This window comes from Lutjanus erythropterus, chromosome 16 (assembly GCF_056507025.1).
Source record: "Lutjanus erythropterus isolate fLutEry1 chromosome 16, fLutEry1.hap2, whole genome shotgun sequence".
NCBI lineage: Eukaryota > Metazoa > Chordata > Actinopteri > Lutjaniformes > Lutjanidae > Lutjanus > Lutjanus erythropterus.
This window is the reverse complement of record NC_139332.1, coordinates 26,820,245-26,843,205: the sequence shown is the minus strand read 5'-3', so window position 1 is coordinate 26,843,205 and position 22,961 is coordinate 26,820,245. Positions and strand designations below refer to the sequence as shown.

At 42.3% G+C, this 22,961-nt stretch overlaps 1 protein-coding gene across 2 annotated transcripts in view; it reads left to right on the top strand.

The window, feature by feature from the left end:
- Positions 1-21,336, top strand: part of nedd9 (neural precursor cell expressed, developmentally down-regulated 9) — a 45,080-nt gene extending 23,744 nt beyond the window's left edge. For both annotated transcript variants that reach the window (XM_084738735.1, XM_084738732.1), the window contains exons 2-7: positions 252-665; positions 14,211-14,309; positions 15,682-15,819; positions 17,283-18,455; positions 19,138-19,227; positions 20,348-21,336. In XM_084738735.1, the coding sequence (XP_084594861.1) occupies positions 258-665; positions 14,211-14,309; positions 15,682-15,819; positions 17,283-18,455; positions 19,138-19,227; positions 20,348-20,887 (2,448 nt within the window). In that variant the 5' untranslated portion in view covers positions 252-257 and the 3' untranslated portion in view covers positions 20,888-21,336. The remainder of the gene's footprint in view (positions 1-251; positions 666-14,210; positions 14,310-15,681; positions 15,820-17,282; positions 18,456-19,137; positions 19,228-20,347) is intronic.
- The last annotated feature ends 1,625 nt before the right edge of the window (positions 21,337-22,961 follow it).

The window sequence follows — 22,961 nt, the reverse complement described above, 5'->3', positions numbered from 1 at the left end:
CAGTATATGACTTTTGAATTTCAAGGTTTTCCTCTCCACTGTCACCATAGGGCTTGCTCATGGTGGGAACCGTCGGATATCTGGAAATAATGTTACAAAGAGTACAGTCTGGACTTGTTCTTTATGAAAAGTTCTGTTAGGATTTGGTGCTGCATAAATAAAACTGACTGGACTTGAAGGTAAAAGTTATTTTCCTGTTAAAGTGAAGAAAGGACCTGTGTCTAAAGAAAGTCTGCTCTGTGTTTCTGCAGAACCTGATGGCCAAAGCGTTGTACGACAACGTGCCGGAGTCCCCCGAGGAGCTGGCCTTCCGTAAGGGGGACATCCTGACCGTAATCGAGCAGAACACAGGAGGCCTGGAGGGCTGGTGGCTCTGCTCCCTGCACGGCCGCCAAGGCATCGCCCCTGGCAACCGTCTGAAGCTGCTGATCGGACCCATGTTTGAAGCCCAGTCGCCGGCCGCCAGCGCATCCGCCCAGTCATCTCCTCAGAGCTCGGCCTATCAGAAGCCTGGCTCGGGGGCTCAGGGGATCTACCAGGTGCCACCGTCCCTCCAGAGTCCACAGCAGCAGGGTCAACAGAGCATCTACCAGGTCCCTCCCGGACAAGACGTCTACCAAGTCCCACCGAGGAGCACTCTGGCTGCTGATAACACTCCCAGCAAGGTGAGACAGAGAGAAAGCAGGAAGATAAATTATATATATATTATGGGGGCTTTATTTAGATTGGACAGCTGAAGTGAGGACAAGGAAGGGGGACAGAGAGTCTTCAATAAAACAATATAAAAGAACTAGGAAATGCCCGTAACTTCAAATCTATCAAATTCAACCCATCAACCCATCTGATTTGCTTGTTTTCTCTGAGCAACAGTCCAGAACCTAACAATTTTAAATTTACAATGATGCAAAACAGAAAAATGAAGGAATTTCTCACATTTGACATTCACATTTTTGCTTGATAAAAGACAATGTATTCGCTTCGCTCATTTGTGGCCTATTTTGTCTGCCATCCTTTATGTGTTGAGATCTCATTACTGATGATCTACAAGAGTAATATTTACCAGATTCGATGGCAGAGAGGGTTTAGAGAAAGAGAGAAAATGGAGACTGGTCTATCCGCTGACCTCTGCAGACAGTTTTCCGGGTTTTAAATCCGCGGATTTAAAACATAACATCATCTCTGGTGGGTGTGGCCTGTGCTGGCGAGCGTGGGTATTAGATGTGATTGGACATGGCATTTACGCATTTACACCGTGACCTGTTATCCTGCCAGCCTGCCAGCCTGCCACGACTCTCGTCAGTGTGATTGCACACACACAGAGAGCGGCGGCGGCGGCGGCGGTGGCAGCAGAGATTGTGGGTCTGCGATGTGAAATGTGGACAGGGTGTGCCGGGCCTGGCGCTCACCACAGAGCAGGGTAGTGTTTTTGTGCAGGGCTCCCATTTGGCTTTTCTTGTACATTGGCACACTGTGTGTAGCAGAGCCAGTCTGAGCCACAGAAGGGCAGTGAATATGGGAAGAACTTATGGAAAAGCAAACAGCACAGACCTGTTTTTTTGGATTTTGGTGGAGCCCGGCCGCCTGAAAGTAGGTTTTTCTGTATTTAAATGCTGAACACAGGGTCACTGGCAAACCGATTACACCTGGCATGGTCCTTTACTGTATAACTATATACACAGTCCTCCGTATTTGTGTTTTATTGCCTGGATGATATATCATTTAAAGCATATATCTTATGGCTGTCCTAGAAAATAGAGCCTGTTATTGCACACCGAAACAATGAGTTTTCAAGTCTCACATTTGTTCTGATGCAAATGCATAGGAAACGTATGGATGATAAAGAATTACTAGTAGAAATATAGAAATCAGCTAATGTTAGCTGACATGTTGACCAACATTACCAATGTTAATACCAGTGTTAGCTAACTGTTACATTTTATCATCTCCTCTCATCCAATATTTGTAATTTATAACTATTTATTTTAGCATATTCTTGATTTAAACACATTAATAATACAGGAGTTAGCAGCACAGTGATCTTTCATCACAAATGGAAGTCATTTGCAGGTGTGTGCTTAAACAGGAAGGATGAATTTTCCTGTTTATTCAACCGTTTAACCAGTTCTAGCACCTCAGACCAGATCATTCCTCGAGGAAACGGATAGTAATTACATGCTGGATGAGCTTTTGAGGTCCTGGGGGTGTTTTCTTTAAAGAAATCAGCTCCAGCCATCGTTGAAATGAGCTAAGGTGTGCATTTTAGTAGGTAAATAGGCAGCAGGCGCCGATGGCTTAGAGGACTTTGTGTGATTCAGTGTGTGATAAAGTGAGTCGGAGCCAGGGGGCTGCGAGGAGAGACCTGTCAATCACACATCGCACACAGCAGCAGCTCTGTCTACCAACACCTTCTCTTTTCCTCCAACATGGCCTCGAGGCTTAACCGAGGAACCGTATTAAAAAGGCTTTGGTGATAACATGGAAAATGAAATGTGCTTCTAACGAGAGAACGTTTTGTGCTGTAATCATGCTATTGGAGAGATTAAATTAAATCTTGGACGTTTAACTTTCCCTCCAATCTGTGGTTATCAAAGTGGTGCAATTTTCGGCGGTTGTTCCTGTCTGTTAAATAGAAAGATTTGGACCGTGTGGGATACGTGTGTCGATGTATTGCAGGAGTCCACACAAGGGCCTGTTGTTTTCCAGTGACGTCTGAGCGTTGGACAGAAGCGCCGTCGGTCTCTTTGGCCGCAGTCAGGCCCGTCGAAGCCAAACGGCAATATCTGTAGTGAAAACTAAAAGAACGATTTCTGGAAAAGAATTGTTGATTCATAGAGTGGAAGTTGAAGGAGTTATTATAGGAATCCAGAGTTGAAAAGTCCACTTTATTTTCTGTAGAGATATTGTTTGGGTGACTCGCGGGCAGTTCTAAGACTTGAGCAGAGTTCACAGAGTTTGCAAGTTTGTTGGTGTAACTTCTCTATAGCAATAGCGGGAAAAATTTAGTATTTAGAGCTGTTCATTTTACCAAACTGATGGACAAAACAAGAAATTTTCAGAGCTAAAATAATTCAAACTGACCACTGTAATATAAACCAATAGTAAACTTAGATTTATCAAAGAGACTTCAAAGTGGGAACAGAACCAGCGCCCCCCTCAGCTTTGAAACTCTATAACTGTGTCATAGTATTTGTGGAGATGATTTTTGTTGACATGAAATCCAAACCGTGACCTCTGCTCTTCAAAACACCGAACTCAGTCTTGTTTACTACTGCGTGTGTTTGTGGGGGCAGTATTGATGACAGGCTCAGAGCGTTGACTCATAGCTGCATGCAGCGGTCTGATGTGCAGAGGAACTGATGGAGCTGAAGAGAAAACAGATATTTTCCTGTTGTCAAGTGCAAACATGAACGTGAGTGCACACAGACACACGTTTGTCTCCCTAACGATTATAGAGACTGATGCAGGCTTCCTCTCATATCACCCTAAAGCAGGAGTGTCAAACTCATTTTAGTTCATCGACTGCAGGCAGCACTGTTTGATGTTAAGAGGGCCAGAACAGTAAAGCCATTGCATAATACCCTAAAGATAACAACACCCGCAAATTCTCCCTTTCTCTTAATGTGAAGGAGATCAAGGTCACAATTATTTAACCATCCATTTGTCGGGGCACACGATTTCTGTAGTCTTCAACATGCATGTCTTCACAAACCAAAAAATAAATAAAAAGACTTTTTGAAGAAATGCTACATTTAGCTGGTTCCTGCTTGTGAAGTAGTGAACAAAAGATAAAATATAGACACGTGCGCTGCCCTCTCCTTGCATGCAGCGTCTCTTCCAAGTAGTAGCTGTATTCTGAGTTTGAGTTTTGACCCTTTGAGGGCACCATAGCTGGTCAGTGTGGAGTGTTGAAAGCAGAGTAATATAGGGCTTTTCCACCGGGGTTTTTGGCCACACCAAGTCAAACCGTGCCGTGCAAACAAGAGTGTTGTGTAGGAGAGCAGAGACAAAGACGTTTCTAAAAGTTTATTTATGTCCATCTCTCAGGACTTTTGTAGCTTCTAACTGAATCTCTGTGCTTTGAAATTTATTTTATCTCCTCTGTCTCTGTTTGTACTTTCCGGTATCTGCTTTATTTTACCGTTTCATTTTCACTTTCAGCTGTGTAGGAGTCGTGTTAAGTCACTGCTGATGGATGAAAACATTTCCTGTTTGTGCTGCATCATAATAAAGCATTAAAATAACAACACAACAGGGGAGTTTTATTGTGAAGAATTTAAGGAAATGGCGTGTTTGTCCCAGAGATGTACATGAACAGTTTATCCACCGCTGTACAGCCACTCAACTTGAGCTCTGTCGAGCTCGTCCTCAGTTAAAAAATAGACTTTCAAGTGGGTAGCCCTGTTGCTATGGAAATGCAAACCCCGCCATGCTGAACTGACGGGCCAAGTCAAACTGAGTCAAGCCAGGCCAGCTCATGTTTGTGGTTAACAAAGTGAAATCATAACCTATTAGTTTCTTTCAAAATGAGAGGAAATATAGTCCTTAAAGTCTGAGCACACGTGTCGTTTTATGTTAAGCATGTGAGGTAAAATTGATCTAATTGTTGCTAACTTCCATTAGCACGTCAATGGGATTTCCCATTATCTGTTAGCATTGAGCTAACAGACCAAGCACTTGTTATTTATATGTATAAAAAAGGAATTTAACAGTCAATTCAGGAATTGCTTCAGGAGAAACTGGAATTGATGACTGCTCTCATTTCTCTGGGCCTTTTTCTGGCCCACGGCCCATGTGTTTGACACCCCAAGAGAGAGGTTCCTGTACGTCCTTCACCATCTGTGTGGAGAGTCATGTCTCGTCTCTTTGGTTTGGTTTCCGTGCCAACCCGGCAGTGCAAACCCAGATTGGCGACTGGTTATTTTTCTCTTCATGTGGTGTGGGGCTCTGGTATATAAAGGCACACTGAGGTTTGGCGCTCTCCGCCTCTCTGGCTGTTTGGTTTGGTGCTGCGGCCTTGTCCTTGGGTGACCCTACGCAGCTGCCCCCACCCCTTCAAGGCCCTCCAAAGCCGGGACCGTGTGCTGGGACAGATGCCTGGAGCTCTCGGCCACACAAAGAGGCTCCTCACACGGAGGCCAGGAGAAACCTTGCACCGCCTTTTTATCATTCTGCTCTCAGAGGGCTATTTTTCATCTCAGTCTGCTGCTCTCGATTCTTCTTCTTCTGCTGCTCTGAAAGGTGTGTCTGTTTCACTGCATCAGTTTCTCCTCAGTGCTCCCGTTTCCGCTGTGCTTCCCCCTCTGACTCAGGCGCTGAGGTCACGCCGTTCAGTGATGGGTTGGGTTCAGAGTTCAAAGATCTCCGCCGAGCTTCTTATCTACTCCTACCAGACGGCCTTTTCATTCCTCACTTCCTGGCTCCTTGTATGGGTATTTCCTGCAGTCACTGTGTCATACCCATAGATCCAATCTGCTCCTTGCCATAAAGGGGTAGGGGTGCAACAAAAGGATTTACAGACTCCCACACAACTCAAGGGTGTGCTCTGATAGCGGTTTATGGGCTGCGAGTGTGCGCCATCCACGTTGATAGAAGTCAATAACCAGGTTATGTGTAATGAATGGCTTGTTTGTTTGCCTCGGCCCATATTTTCTCTGCCTAATCATGCGAACGACAATCTCAGCACCAGATAAGTGAGTTATTTCTTCCTGGAGCGATCCGGCTCCTTCAGATGCTTGTCTGCTCACCCATTGTCGCGGTCGTGATGAATCGTCGGCCCATGAGGTTTGACCGAGGGGGCAAGGTCGTAAATCAGTTGCACCAAAAGTAATCTGCTCTGCGGTGTGCATACTGAGAGGACTTTCTCCCCTTGAAAGTTTAAAACACAGCGTTTGATAAATGAGCAGCAGGAGGAGGAGAGAGGACAGAAAGTTTTAGCAGCATGGCTTTAGAGATGGCAATTACCAAAACCCAAGTTGACATTCAAATTGCCTTTTTTATCCAAAACCCAAAGAGATTCAGTGTCATGTCACAGAAGACAATGAAAACCAGAAAATATTCACATTTAGAAGCTTTGTTTTTGGCATTTCTTAGCCACACTAGCAGCTCTTATGAATGTCGCTGTCAGCCTGTTTCTCGGGCAGTTCACCACTTTGGTCCAGACTGAAATATCTTAACAGCTATCAAATGAACTGTCATGACACTTTCTGCCTCAACCTTCCTAAGTCCCGCCCCTTTTTGTTCTGTGTTAAGAATAACAGTCGAGTTAGCTTTGTACACAGCAGAACCAACGTCAACTTCTTCCTTTTCTTGTTTCCTGTCCTTAAATATGTTGTGTGCTCGGCTCATCTATTTTAAAGATGATTAAAAGAACCAACCAAGCACTATATACCATTATGCATTGCACTTTAAGAAAAGCAGCAATGACACAATTAATGGTACAGAGGAAATTATTCAATTAGTGTCCAAAAGTGGGTTTTTTTAACTCAATATATAGTCCTCTTCAAAGAAATCCAGATAGTGAGTACAGAGTAGTGAATTAGTGAGCTTCAGTCACAAATAACTAATATTAGCAAGACGTTAGCTAACTAGGTAACCAACAGTGATGTAAATTGCATTGCTAGTTAGCTGGTGTTTTGATAGCATTATGTCAGATTTAACTAGCTAGGTACCAATTGCTATAGATTAGCTAGCTAGAGCAAAACACTATCTAACTAGCTAGCTAACTGAGGAAAACAAAGACCTTTAGTTTCCTTGTAGCTGACAATTGATGTAGATTAGCAAGCTAGTTAGCTCATGTTTTGCTAACATAAGATGTTACTGTATACTGTGCTGCTTTTACAGGTCCTCCACCTTCTTTAGCCATCTTCAAAATTTGGTTTTGTTTTCAACATGGACGAGCCTAGCTCACAGCATATTTAAGTACAGGAAAACAGAAAAGGAGAAAGTTGACTCATCTCCCGAAAGGAGCAGGACATGGGAAAGGACAATTGTGGTTACTTTCCAAATAACTGTTTGACAATATTTCGGCTTTTTCTTTTTAAAAATTGTTACACTGACAAAAGCTAGCTAACCTACTAAATCACGGTGCAGCACCTATCCATAAAGGCGAACTAATTAGCTGCATACAGCCTATCTTTAATTTGGCTAATTAGCTGTATTATTATCCCAAGTGTAGCCTGCAGGCACTCTTGTCCTGTGAGCCACAATAAATCGTTTTGTAACTTAATGAGTAAGAGACTCTGTCATACCCTCCACCTAAGAAAACCACCAGCAAAAGTGCAACGGGTGAGGCTAGCACACCTAACAATGGCCATGCTGCTGACTCAGCAGGTTGGAGTAAACCCATACGATAGATGACTTCATCATATGACGGCTCCCTGCTCCGTCTCAGGTCCTGGTCGAGCATCATTCCTCATCATACCCGAGTACCTCAGCTGTACTTTGTGTTTACTGCTACTCACCAAATGTTAGCATGCTAAGATGCCAAAGTAAGATGCTGAACATGGTAAACATTATACCCGCTGAACTTCAGCATGTTAGTGTTATCATTGTGAGCAGGGTTGCATGTTTGCATCGGCATTAAGTTCAAACTACAGTGTCACAGAGCTGCTGGCATGGCTGCAGACTCTTAACCTTATTCCTGATTAAGATTCACGGGTCATTCAAAACATTTCTCATTTCACATGATCCTCTTTTATTCTTAGAAGACTGTCCCATGATATTTTCTTTATAAAAAGAAAACACAGAGTGTCAGACACATTACTTCTCTTCAGATAATCATACCACCGGATTAAAATGCTGCTTTGATCAGGGAGGATGAAAGATGATCCTTATTAGTGCTAAAATCAGTGTGTTCTCTTTTAATGCTCCTCATTAAGCCCGCTGTCTGTTTGGGTTTAGCCACTTGGACGTGTTATGGAGTCGGCTGGAAGCCTCACAGGATTCACCAGTTAATTACCTGCATTAATTAGTTTGGCACTTTAATAGGCTGCTGCTGCAGCTCTGAGCGACTGAGGGGAACATTATCGAGCAGTTCTGAGCGGCGGCAAGGAAAAATACTGCCAGAGAGACGTCTTTGTGCTGTGATTCAGCAAAGCAGAGAGGGGCAGGTTACTACAGAGCACAAACACACCCTACATTTGGGAGATGCAATCATACAAAACACCGTTCTTACCTAATATATGAGTGATAGTTTCGTGAGATTACAGCAGCTGGTGGTTCGGATGTAATTTTCTCTGGCACTCATCAGAAGATGAAGCCACAGATACAGATAAAGGTGGTGGTCAACTCTGTCAGCATCAGATGGACAGATAAGAGCAGACGTGACACGGTGAATGAGAAGATGGATGGATGACATTCAATGGAGAGCCACTACGACGCCAATGTCACTCTGACCGTCTTTTATATGCCGACCTCTGCTGAAAAGCCTCGCTAGGTTTGTTGATTTGTGTCAGCAGGACATTAGCAGGAGAGGAAGTGGTTGTGCGTGTGTGTATGTAACCGATGAACAGGTGTGAAACGATGATTTCCTGTGAAATCGTGCCACACAAGCGGTAGAGCTCACCCACAGTCATGCAGTCATGCAGACAAAGGCCACAGGGTGCAATTCTCATTTTTATTAGAGCTGCAACCAATGATTATTTTCAGCATCAATTCATGTGCATTTTATCGTTTAATGTATTAGTTTGTTTGGGCCATAAAATGTCAGAAAAGGTGAAAAATGTTGATCAGTGTTTCTTAAAGCTCAAGGTGACATCCTCTAATGTTGTGTTTTGTCACAACCCAAAGATAAGATAAGATAAGACGTACCTTCACTGATCCACCGTAGAGGAAGTTCAGTTTGACACAGCAGCACAAAAAAGCAGTAGAGCAATATAATCATAAATAAATAAGATAAAGATAGAAATACTTTATACAGTCTCTTCACAGAGGACTAAAGAAACGAGTAAATGTTCACATTTGAAAACTGAGACTTTGGACAGTTTTTCTCTAAAAAATTACCCAAAACTGCTTGTCAAAATAACTGGCAATAAATTTAATAGTTGACAACTAATGAATCACCCTTTCAGTAACAACTTGTGCCCTAACTGGAAGCTGCTTCTGTTACTGTATGCTTCCTCATTTATTTATTCAGTTTTTCTCTCTGTCATTTGTCTTTATATAATTTATTGTTTTAATATGGCAAGGCATGTCAAAGCTTCACAGTGTGTCCACTGTTTTGCTTTGCATGCAATGAAAGTCTTCAGATCTATAAAAGAAAAACTTAAGTAGCAAAGTTTGTTCAATTTCACAGTCTGCACAGAATCAGTAACTCATTAACTAACTTATTTCACCTTTCAACAATAAGGTACTACATAAGACATAAAGTTGCATTCAGACAACTAGGCAATACACAAAGATAAAATAAAGAATATGTTTTTTTTTAAAAAATAAGCTAAAACTGAATAAAACTAAATTGAGAGGAGATTTAAAAGTCACAGTGCAAGATATGAATTGGTTGTCCCAATTTTAATTTAATACAGTGGAGTTGCAAATAGAAAAGTTTTTTTTACCTGATTTAAAAAAAAAGTTGTAGACCTCAAGTTTTCTGGAAGTTTCTTGCACATATGTGGCACATAAAAGAAGGCAGTGATTTTAAATCTAGGGCCCGTGGACCTGCAAGGGTCTTTGATTGGCTTGTTGGGGGCCCCAAGCAAGGGGAGGAATAATTCTTAACTAAGGAAGATTTTTTAACTTTTGTCACATTTTTTAGAAATTGGAACAACGAGAGAAGAAAGAGCGTTGGCCATTTTAGTTGATTTAGTGATCCTAATTTGATCATTGATTGATTATGAAGACTGTGTTATCTTGAATCCTAAAAATGCTCAGAGGGGATTCCTCAAGACAAAAATCCTCTAAACGTGGTCTAATGTGCATCTGTTGTCGGGGTCCTTGACATGAAAAAATCCAGTCCAAAAAACTATCCAGTGCTTTATCAAGTTTTTCACAATCAACTATCTGACGCACAGGAAGCCAGCGATAAGATCTTCGATCCAGATCTACAGCACGCACTAGATGTTTTCAACACGACACACACGCTGCTCATCAGTTCATCAATCTAAGAAAGCGTTTAATGAGCTGATGAGGTCGTTGTTGACGTTATGACGACACCTCTCAAATGACTCTGAGGTAAAGTCCTACCTGCCAAAACCTGAGCCTGCCAGGATGTTAAGTAAACACAGGGTCGCTGAATGAGCCGTGAGTCACTCGCCATGATGCGTTGCAGCGTTAACAAGCATCTATTTGGCTCCTCGGGGCTCTAGTTTAAACCTGATCCCTCTTTAGTCACTGTGCTCCTCCATGAAGGAATCCAGGGAGAGAATCACCTGAGTAGGAACAAATGTTTGCTCAGTCGCCCCGGCTCTTCATGATGTCATCGCACTCTGAAAGAGCTGCCGCCGGCACGGCCGCCGCCGCCGCCATGCAAGCGCCAACCTCATTGGATGCAGTAAATATTTACCCACCAGCAATTACAGCAGCGCCGAGCGGCCTCGGAGCAGCAGCCTGCTGAGTAAACAGAGGGCGGAGATGGGAAATAAATGAGCAGTGTGCATCTGGAGCCGCTGATGGGACGAGTGGTGCTCAAAGCGATGACACGTACCTGCGGAAAAGGTCACAGAGGTCTCTGACGGACACCTCGCTGCCATCTGCGAGTGGCAGCTGAGTCCAGACGTCCTGTTATCGTCAGCACGCAGGCTCAACCCTCAGGGACTGCAGACAGGATAAAGTGACCTTTACCAGGCATCACTTTAGTGCTACTGAGTGAAAGACTTAAACTCCCTGTGCGCTGTGTCTGGTTACAGGCTCTGCCTTTTTACTTCTAACACATTCCTATTTTGGAGAAAAGTATACTGTATTATTTATTGTTTAGAAATTCCTATTTTAATTAAAATGAGGAAACTCATTTCTTTCCTTCTTTTAAAAGTTAGATATCTCTTTAAAATACATAAAATCTGCCATATTAATGGAAAAACGTTAGCATGTAATGCTAGTGGCCATTACAGACAATAAGAATTACAAGGGGTGCAAAGCGGAGAAAGATTGTATTTTTTATTATTTTAAGATTTACATATCTCTCTGTAAAATGCATAAAATCTGAAATATTAACAGCAAAAGACAGAAGTTTTTTATCTGAAGCTAGTTAACGGTAAGCTAATAGTCATAACATACAGTAGGGCTGCAGCAGCAAAACCTTTGAGCAAGTGAAAGAATTTTTTGTAGCTAAAGCTAGCTTCCGTTAGCCAGTGTTAGCTAATAGTCATAACAGAAAATAATGTTGTAGCAGCAAAACCTCTGAGCAAGTGAAAGAAGTTGTGTAACTAAAGCTAGCTAACATTAGCCAGCATTAGCTAATGGTCATAACAGACAGTAAGGTTGTGGCAGTTTCTAATTCGACTTTCAATTGGGATGAATAAGATTGTGTTTTAAAGGTTAAAAATATTAGCAGCAAGAAAAAACAGAATACAGTAACTTGAAGCTGATGAGTTTTATTTATGTATCACAATCCTGCTAATAAAAGTTAAATAAAACTTTTTCAGTTCAGTTGAGCCGTAAAATGAGCAAAACTAAAACTTGTGTAAACATTAAGGAACTTTAAATCGATGCTTTTTAGCTAGCATGGGAGGTGTTTTATGATTAAAAGGCTACATGTGTATGGGTTTTGTCATAGTACTGGCTGGATTGTGGGTTTTTAAATCCTCAGACCTGGTGAAGTAATCATGGCGTCATTGGTACTGATGAACAACCTTGTTATAAACGCAGGCATTTCGTGCTGTAGGATTTAATACACCTTTAAAATATTTTACACTGTGGTGCAGACAGGCTATAGAATAATGGTGTGATTACTTGCTGGTGACATTTTTGCCCGTTTTTTTTTTTTTTCTTTAATCACATTTCCCCCGTCAGTGCTAATAAGTCCCTCCACACCTCCTAATCGCAGTTTCCATCCCCCTCCCCCCGACCGTCATCACCCTAAAAGTGGAGCTGCAGACCTCCTTGCTGCGTCAGACAGACAGAGGAATGCTGGGAATGTCTTTCCCTGAGCCCAGTAGTAGTCCTCCTCCTCCTCCTCCTCTGCCCCCACGCACCAGTATCGCCACACTGGAGCGAGCTGGGTTCATTAATAGGGCTCGAAAATAGGAACCATACGCACGGCTTCCAGGCAGAGGGGAAAGTCTCCAGGGAGGCATAAAACTTTAGTCCCAGTATCCCCTCATGAGTCACCGTATAGCCGAGTTAATATCCTAATACCATCTCTCTGTGTACGGTGCAGACATTTATCGGAGCGTGAGCAGCAGGAGCCGTAACCTCAGCCAACTCAGAATGGGATTAATGTTTCTGAGGAAGCAGCATGAGGAGGAGGAGGAGGAGGAGGGGCTGGTTTGTAAAAGAGATTTATGAAAAAAGGTAACAGAGGTGGAAGGGGGAGCAGAGAGAGGGACGGAAAATGAGCGTACGTCGCCTAGTATGGAAAGGAATGCCATTCATCTGAGCCGGAGTCTGACTCACAGTAGTCCATATGGTTCTCATAAGTCCAATCTGAACAAGGCCGTGGTGATTTAAGGTGTTCATTGTTGGCATTCCTGTCCGTGCATACATCATCCCAACAGGGCCTGTGGGGTCAGAGCTGAAACATACACCGCGGGCTTTTAAACGCGCCAGACCGGCCTCGGAAATAAACCGGCGGAGGAAAAAATAGCCTCGCCGATTTGGGCTCTTGTCACGCACTGTCACTCACACATTGAAGGCTGTTAAAACTACAAAAAACTTTAGCAAGCTAATGTTAGCCAGCTTATGTTACAGTCACAGTTACAATTTCTTTGTCCTGCTCTTAATATTTAATATTTTAGGTTTTGGAAGTGAGACCATGTAACAGTTAAAACAAAAGAAAGTTCAATTTATACCAATGAAACCCAACCATGCTTAATTACACACAAACACAGGTGTTTTGCTGTCACCGGGCAGCCTTTACATTGTCTAGTTTGACTGCTAGCTAACGCAAGCTATTAGCTAGCTTGAGTCACAGAAATTCTTTCTCCTGCTCTTAATAATCAAGTTTTTAGGTCTTTAAAGTGAGACTGTGTAACCTTTAAAAGAAAACAAATGTTAAATTCATGACAGTAAAACCCACCATTGCTAATTTACATACACTACATGGGTTTTTGCTACAGTACAGCTTTACATTGTCTAGAATGATCACTAGCTAACATTGGCTAATGTTACATAATTTTCTTTGTCCTGCTCTTAATATTCAACATTTTATGCCTTTATAGTGAGACTCTGTAACATTTAAATGAAAACAGCTAAATTCATAACAATAAAACCCACCCTTGTTTAATTACATGTGGGTTTTGCCGTCACTGTACAGCTTTCCATTGTGTGTTATGACCGCTAGCTAACTTGGGCTAATGTTACCACACATTACATTTTTTATGTCCCAGTTACATTTCACTGGTTTAATCACAAAAAACATGACAAAATAAACACACAAAGGTATGTCTGTTTGATTCGTTTAAAAAAAAATGTTAAAGCATAGAGCTGAAGTGATTAGTCAATCAATCAATGTAATCAATCAACAAAAATTACTATTTGCTTGTTTCAACCTCTCCAGTGGCAGATTTTGCTCCTGAAGTCTGTTTTATATCACTGTAATTTGAATATTTTTGGCTTTTGGACTGTTCGTTGGACAAAACAAGACATTTAAAGTCTTCTGGGTTCTGAGGAATTGTGATGGGCATTTGTTGCTGTTTTCTGACATTTTATTGACAAAACAAGTAATAAAAATAATTGTTAGTTGCAGCCCTGTTAAAGTATTTTCTTGGTATTTTTTCCCTATTATGCAAACTGACAAGAAACGGTCCCCGGTCAGACTCGAACCAGATGTCTCCACAGAATCTCGGCTCTGTACCTCCAGGTTTCTGTTTATCTCTTGGTTTCCTGGGTCCTTTACAAACAGCCTGAAACAGGGAGGATGTTGTTCGGTCTTTGTCAGAACAAATCTGCCTCAACTGTAATCACTTAGTTTCCCCCGGGTCAGTCGAGGACTGGGACTGAAAATGTTTAAAGCCACGGAGAAGGAGGACAGATGTCTCGAACACTGCTGTGCCCCAGGTGTCGTTTTTTTTAGACGGCAGCTCTGATTGTTTGTCCCTCTCCCTGCTGTGATCGGACAGGTGGTGACCCCGACCAGAGTGGGACAGTCTTACACCTTCAGCCCCGGACAGCACAACCAGCAGGACCTCTATGATGTCCCACCCAGCAGATCACAGGGGGTACGTGTCTCATGTTCCCACAGCGTGTACACTTTACCAGCATGACCTCCTCTGTCTGTCTTAGTGATAAACCATTGGGAAAATCTCACTTTTGCACCTTTTTGCTCTAAACCACTACAATTAAGCATTTGAAATAAAATAAAAGACTCGTGGAAACTAACAAAAATGTTAGTAGGCCCACAGCAAGAACTGTTTGAGACAAAACACAGTAGGAATTTAGTATTTGTCAGAATGAGAAAAGCTGTGTTTTTGATCTTCAGTTTGTTCTGTGCCACATATCACGTTCTCCGCTCTGACCTGTTTTCTCAGAAAGGATCCTCTCAGAAAGTTTTATTTTGTCTTGTCATCCTGTCTCACGATGTTGGTGTCACCCATTGTATAAAGCTAGTGTTATGATATATTGGGTTTTTTAAAGCAAAATATTTGGAGCTCTCGGGAAATAAAAGGCTGTAATTTAGTATAGTATAGTCTGGATGATTTGAAGTGGGGTTGTATGAGGTACTTATCCGTGGTGAGTGTATTATCTACGGTAGATGATGGCCGACACACCCACATGGTGGAGAAGCAGAGAGGAACACCGGTGTAGGAATCTAAGCAATGTGCTGCTATAGAAAGGGTCAACAGCAAAATGTATTTTAGCCACCTAAAAAAAGCTTTCTTTAGAATATTTTCACCACTTTACCTTACCGTCAGATAGCCTTTTCCAATGGGAAGCTGCTTTTATATAAGCCAAATATCACTCCATCCAAAACACCAAACTCCATTCACAAAATTAGTAATTTAACCTCTCAGAACACAGGAGTTGCTGGTCTGCCGCTGCCTCGATTGTTTAGCTTGTTTGTGTTATTATGTGACTTGAGTGAATCTGAACTAACCTTTTTAAACACCGAAGTCACAACATAACACAAACAAACTAACCAATCAAAGCAGCATTAGACCTGCAACTCCTGTGTTCTGTGAGGTAAAATTACTAAGTTTGTCAATGGAATTTGGTTGGTTTGGAGCGAATGATGTTTGGTGGTTTCCTGCCAGAAAAAAGCTGTCTGACAGCAAGGTAAATCTGTGAAAATATCTAAATATAATGCACACTTAAACTAATATTGATTTAAGGTGATTTTCGGGCCTTTTATCAGTGGCTAACATGTATTTTGCTGCTGATCCTGTCCACAACACGTCCGCTTCTTCCTCAAAGCTGGGGGTGCGTACCTCATCCAAACCCACTTCAAATAATCTGAACTATCACTTTAATCTAATAAAACCACTTCCAGTTTTATTTAAAGAACAAACTAGTTCTCTGTGATCATAACTAAAAGTTTTGACGTGAGGTTTTACGCGTATTTGTTGTTCATCTTCTGTGTGTTTCATGTTTCAGGTGTACGATATCCCACCTGGTCAGATGTTTCCCGCTCAGCACAGCGCGTCCAGAAACCAGGGAGTCTACGACGTCCCTCCGTCTCAGATGGACCTCAGAACACAAGGCGTTTATGACGTACCTCCGTCTTCACAAGGGGTGAGAGAAAATGTCAACAACTGTTCTATGTTCCACCACGATGAGAGGGCACGTCAGTCCGACACGCCGTTTATTTCAGTCGAATAAAGGAAATGAAGGAAGTGGGAGCTGCTTTATGACCAGAAAATGTTATTTTATGTTTATTGATTCTGTTCCTAGTATTTCTCTTAATTGTCTGTAATAAATGAATAATACGTCAAATGTCATATTTAAGACATTCTTGTGGCGGCACTAAATGAAACCCTTGCCTGCCAGAGGAGTTTAACCAAAACTCCATGAGTATGGTTCCGAGTCTGAACTCTCCAGCGGGGGAAAAAAAAAAACGTCAAGGACATAACTCTTCTGTTTCCAGACCCTCTAAGATTTCACCAGACTTCCAGAGCCGACCAGGCAGAGCGCCATCAGTTTGTTTGTAATAACCTGAAATATGCCGGGACCTGTTATTTGCGTCGTTCCTAATTACAGTTTTGGGCAGGCCTGTCTAGCTGTAAAAGAGTGCATTTCAAGGCTGATGGAAATCACTTACAGGCCACCATTTTATTCACCCCACTGCACTCCCATCATGCTCTGTGTGTGTGTGTGTGCGTGTGTGTGCCATTTACGTCAGGACACACGCTCTGTCCTGTCAAGTTGGAGGGTTTTGTTTTGCTCTCGACTCTGTTTTAGGGGAAGAAACTTAGAGGTTTCAAATTTAGTATCTGCTCATGCCAGAAGGTCTTTCACTTCCTCAATCTGTAACTGCAGCGCTGCTCTTCAGACTGTATCCGGTGAAAACCTCCTCACACTCACTGCCTTTACATTTACACTTAAAAAGTTACAGTTTTTTGGGGGTTTTTTTACAGTAAACTGATATGGAGCTGTGATGATTAATCAGTTAATTGGTTATTAAATCTCTGCTTTCAGCTTCTTAAATGTGACTATTTCCTGGTTTCTTTTCTCCTCTATGACAGTAAACTGAACATCTGGGTTGTGGACAAAACAAGACATTTATAGACCAAACAATTAATCAATTAATCGAGAAAATAATAGACAGATTAATCAACAATGAAAATAATCATTAGTGGCAGCCTTGAAATAATTTCCTAAAGAGGAGGAAAGGTGTCTGAGTTCTCTAGATTTTTCCTGGAGAACGCAGATTTCTTGTGCATCAGGGCTGGAGCTGCACGATTTGGTAAAAAAATTTTAAAAAAAAGTCCTGTTGCAACTATTTTGACTGAAATTCCGATTGTAATATGTCATAAGATTAGTGGAAATGATCGGTTTTGAATTACAATTTTCATGTTCACTGAACAAAAAAAAACTATTAAGGTTTGTACCCAACAACCATTCTACTCTTTTTAGAAAAATGTTGTCTGGATGAATGAATATAAGAAACTTATATTTGTTTTGTAGAAAAGGAACTATTTGTGTAAGAAAGTGGTGTAAGAAGTTTTATTCATGTCTGTTTGTCTTGTCTCCTGCAGGTCTACTCCGTGCCTCCCTGCAGGACCAACCCCGCCCTCCAGGAGGGAAACTATGACTTCCCGCAGCCTCTCAAACACAAACAGGAGGGCATCTACGACGTACCGCCGCCCGCCCTCACCAAACCTGTACAGAGCTCTCAGTCACACTATGACTTCCCCCCCAACGTGGAGCCTCCTGCCCACCACCAACACCCGAACACCAACGGCAACGAAGGCATCTACGACGTTCCTCCGCCCGCCCTTCACTCAGGCGCGGGGTCACAGAAAGACATATATGACATCCCGCGGGGTGTGCCGCCCTCACAGCTCCGAACTTCGCCCGCCGACAGAGACGGAAGCAAAGGCATCTACGACATTCCCGCCCAGGATGCTCGCGCGGTAGCGGACGTCACAGATGGCGTGAACCGTCTGTCGTTCTCCAGCACTGGCAGCACGCGCAGCAGCATGTCCACCTCCTCATCCTCCACAGGCTCCAGCTCTGAGGGCCGCCTCGCGCTGGACCTAGACGCCGCTGTGCAGAGGTTGTATCGCCTGCAGCAGGCCGTGGACGCCTCGGTCGGGGCGTTACATTCGATGGCAGCTTCCCCTCACTGGAGGACTTTTCCCTTCATGGAGCGCCATGCTAACGACGTCCGCACGGTGCTGGACAGGGTCCGGGCCGCTCTGGGGGACTTTGTCGTGTTTGGACGAGGGGCAGCGGCGAACGCCACGGCTCTGTCAGACTCCAGCCTGCACAGTAAGCTGAGGAGACAACTGGGACGTCTGGAGGACTCACAGCAGATCCTCCTGCAGATCTACCAGGTCCTGGAAAACTGCAGCTGGGCCCTGAACGCCCTCGCCTCCTCCGGCAAGCACCACAACAAGAGCGACGACCTGGATCGCTTCGTCATGGTGTCCAGGACTGTCCCCGATGACGCCAAGCAGCTGGCCTCCACGATAGGCAGCAACGCCGAGCTGCTGTTCAGGCGGACGCACATGGACGGGTCTTTCTCCGTCGGGAGCACACCTGACGAGAACATGATCCACCCGCTGACCTCCCCCTCCTCCGATAACGACAACTACGGACAGACGAAGCCGTTCCCCGTCCCCTCCAGCCAGGAAAAAGACAACATGAACAACAGTGAGAAATGTGTGAAGAGCTGGATGGAGGATTACGACTACGTACATCTGCAGGTAAATCCTCAGACAGACAGAAGTCTGCCATCATGTTGAAGCACTTATGTGTAGAATTATTTGTAAAAATTTGTGCAGCTTTAGTGTTGATTTTAGTCCAAGGCCTTCGTGCATTTGTCGAATTTGTGTCGTCAAATTTTAAAACTTTGAATACTTTTTGATTAAGACATAGTATTTCATCCTAAATCAGCAACAACTGTTACTTCAAGTCAATATAGCTGATATATAACCACCAAATTGGAGATTTAATGTGGCAAATGTCTTGAATTCTTCTGTTTCTTAAAGTTTTTAAGGCTGGGTTGCACCACTAAAGATTAACTTAATCTAAGATTAGTTCTGATCAGAGTTTAGCAAAACTGCTTTTAAAATGAGTAAGTTTATTCATATAAACTAAAGTTAAATAGATTTTAATCAACATGGAGATGCTGGCTAAACCAACATAAAATGAATACAAGATTAATTTGCAGGCTGTTTGGACCTAGTAAGTATTTAAGACTTGGGGAAGCTGTTTTTTTTATTCCCTAACGAAACATGATATTGTTTACTAGCAACAAACAATCCTTGTTGGTGCAATCAAGCCTATTTTGTTTATTACCCCTGGTTTTATACTACAGAGAGTATCAAAGGTCAAATCTGAGTGCATCTGAATGCCTCTTCTCATCTACTTGTTTTCTTCTTGCAGGGCAAAGACGACTTTGAGCGTCAGCAGAAGGAGCTGCTGGACAAGGAAAACATCATCAAGCAGAGTCAAGTCCAGCTGGGACAGGAGCAGGTGAGACAGACAGAGAGACAGACAGACAGACAGACAGACAGACAGACAGACAGACGCTGTTGCACTGATGAAGAAGTAAAACAGATCAGTACCTCAATATGACTCTATTTATACCCAGCAGATACACATAGTGGCTGACGGAGTAAAGAAAATAACCAAATGAAGAGATTAGACGCCCTGAAAACATGTTTTCACAAACAGCTTCTTACAGTCAGTGTTACCGTCCTACATGACACATGACTTCTGCAGAAGTTGGAACATTTTCGGGCGTTTTCGTGAGAGAAATCTGTCATGTCCTCTCCTCGCTGGTATGAAGTGGGCGGTGCACAGTCATAAAAACATGATGTCATGTAGTTCTGTGCACAAGTCAGCGTTTATGAACATTTAAATCAAAATGTAATGACAGTTATGGGGCTGTTTGCTCACGTTTTCCCGATCACCGTCAATCGAATCACGCCACACGGTCCTGATGAAGCACTTCAGCTTTTAGATGTTTTTTTTTTTTAGATTGTTTTTTTTTTACTCTTGTAATTAATAATAAAAAATGTTGTTTTTTGCCCTTTAACTTTGTTTTTTTTTTATCTTCATAAGTGATTAATACAGAATGTTACAGACATATACTTCAGATTTGAAACTAGGTTTTCAGAGGCTTGAACAGTTTTACATGTTTACTCAGGATGTAACAATATTTTGCATATTGTGATAAAAATATCTTGATACCTACCAGACTATGATGATATATGCTGTGATGTTACATGATGAATTACCTTATTTATTTATCAGCTTGATCAGTTTGACTAACTGGCTGATTATTTTCTCAATTAATGAAATAAGGGGTGAAAACACCTGTTGTAGCCTCTCACAGCCCAAAGCCATGTCCTTAAATCGCTTGTTTTATTCAACAAAAGCCAAAAAACACTTAATTTCCCGTCATATATGATAAAAACAACCAGCAAATTATATTTAAATTATATTTAAGAGGCTGTAACCTGCAAATCTGTGGCATTTTTGCTTGAGAAATGACTGAAAGAAGCATTTGTTTTTTGATTTCTTATGTCAGGAGGAAATGGTACATTTACAAGCGAGGCCAGAAACTAATCCTGTCTCCTGTCCTTCACAGATCAATCAGTTCAAGAAGCTGGAGCAGGAAGTGATCAAACCCGTGGAGAACGACATCACACAGTGGATCTCACACCAACACTCCGCTTCGCCCTCAGACTCTTCCTTGTCCTCGCTGTCCCCGTCCACCCACGTGTGCGCCCGGGACCGCCAGCTGCTCTGCTTCTACTCCGAGCAGTGCGAGCAGCACTTCGTCACGCTCCTCAGCGCCGTGGACGCCTTCTTCGGCTGCGTCAGCGCCGGCCAGCCTCCTCGCATCTTTGTGGCGCACAGCAAGTTCGTCATCCTCAGCGCCCACAAACTTGTCTTCATCGGGGACACCCTGTCGAGGCAGGCGTCGGCGCCCGAGGTGGCCAACAGGGTGATGAACTCCAGTAACGTCCTGTGTGACTTGTTAAAGACGGTGGTGGCGGCGACCAAAACGGCCGCCCTGAACTACCCGAACACGGCCGCCATCCAGGAGATGGTGGACAGAGTCACTGACCTCTCACACCACGCACAGCAGTTCAAAGAACAGTTGCTGCAGCTCGCCAATTTGTGATTTTCAACCATGTTGCTCCAGTTCATTTCACCACAGACTCCATGTGTACATTAATCTAGCATAAATATATATATTTACAGTTTATATATATATTGCTCTTCATCTTTAAGCCTGTTTTGGATTTTTGTAAATAGTCTGTTCTGTAAATATTTGCTCTATTTTTGTGTAGATTGTTTTATATTATGGTATGAATATATATGTAGATTCAGTACTGGTGTCTGTAGGATTACGTAGATGTTTTTTCATTAACATTCCTGTCGTATATATTATGAAGCACCTTATGAGATGAGTCCTGTTCTTTCATTTTTACCTGTAGAATGTCGTCGATGTGTCGTTACTGCTGGGTGTGACAGTAAATCTCTCTGTAAATCATGTTAATGTCGATGTGTGTGTGTGTGCGTGTGTGTGCGTGGAGCTCTCCACAAAGTAAAGGATTGTTCTTAACCCTGTGACTGTGTCGCTTCATTTCACAGATTTGTTATAGTGAAAGAGAAACTCCCAAGAGAGGAGAATTATCATGATAGAGTCAGACAAAGGTGTTATAGCTTTTGTAATGGGTAGGCCTTAAATGAATAGTTTGAATTACCTACAGACTGCCTTTTCTGAGGGGAAACCATGGTTACACAAGCCGAATATCGCTCTCTCCAAATCAACCCAACTCCATAGGAAAAATCAGTAATTTTACCTCACAAAAGACAGTATTTAGTGGCTTACTGCTTCCTTCATCGGTTAGTTAGTTTGTGTTATTTTGTGACTTCGGTGTTTGAAAAAGACACTTTGTATTCACCAAAGTCTCACACTAACACAAACATATTTACAAATTGAGGCAGCAGAAAATCAGCAGCTTCTGTGTTCTGTAATGTAAAATTACTGATTTTGTTTATGGAGTTTGGTCAGTTTGGAAATATCACTACTCAGCTTATGTATCTGTTGGAAAATGCTGTCTGACAGCAAAGTAAAGCAGTGAAAATATTCTAAATATAGTGAAATTAATATGTTCTTTAGGTGGGCCTTTTCTAAGTGGCTAAAACACGTTGTTACTGACCCTGTCCACAGCAGTACATTGCTTCTGTAGCTTTTGTGCTGGTGCTCCTCTCTGCTTCTCCAAACTGGAGGCAAGTTGACCTCCATTTACTGCAACTAATACACTGATTGTCAATAAATACCACATGCAACCCCACTTCAAATAATCCAAACCCCTTTAAAAATTTAGTAAAATGGGGTTTTGAAGGCCAATATTGATACAGCACTAATATATGTCTGCAAAAATTTATCATTTCCATTCCTAAATTGAATTTTCCCTCTCAGTGTTTACATCAAGGTGAAGAGTTTTTTTTATCACATGTACTTTCACATACTTTCAGACACTGAAATTCAGAATAATATAAAGCTACAAGCCTTTTCTTTTATTGCCAAAGCCTGATGAAGATCATAAGTTGCACAAATCTTAGAAAAAATGTAAATCTCTAGCAAAGTAAATCAATAAAAAAAAGCTAGTGATTGGACCTAAACATTTCTTTTTTTTTTTTTTTTAATCAAACAGTTACATATAAAGTTGGACAACAAGTGGACCTTGTATTAAAATTAAGTTTAACGCTCAAATATAAACCATATATGTTAAGTTTTTCTGGAGCTTTTAACTGCATCCCATGGTCTTCATCCACAGGTGAAGGTCAAGAAAGATAGTCTAAATCAGTGGTGGGGAACACTGTTTTAGATGTTTCCCTGCTCCAACACACCTGATTCAAATGATCAGTTTGTTGTCAGGCTTCTGCAGAGGCTTGATGATGAGCTGATCTTAATCAGGTGTGTTGGAGCAGGGAAACATCTAAAACACGCAAGACAGGAGTCCCTGAGGACCAGGGTTGGCCACCACTGATCTAAATCTTGTACATTAAATACCTCTTTAAGTTTGGGTGATGGCACCATTTCAGTGATAAGAAACTGAATTTACATTAAGAGTTCATTTATCCAGAGCGTGACTAAGCAGTTAATAAATGGGGCACATTTGCAAATCAAATATCATTGCAGGTTTTAAGGCTTTTTATGTAACTGTGGTAACCCAACTTCCTGT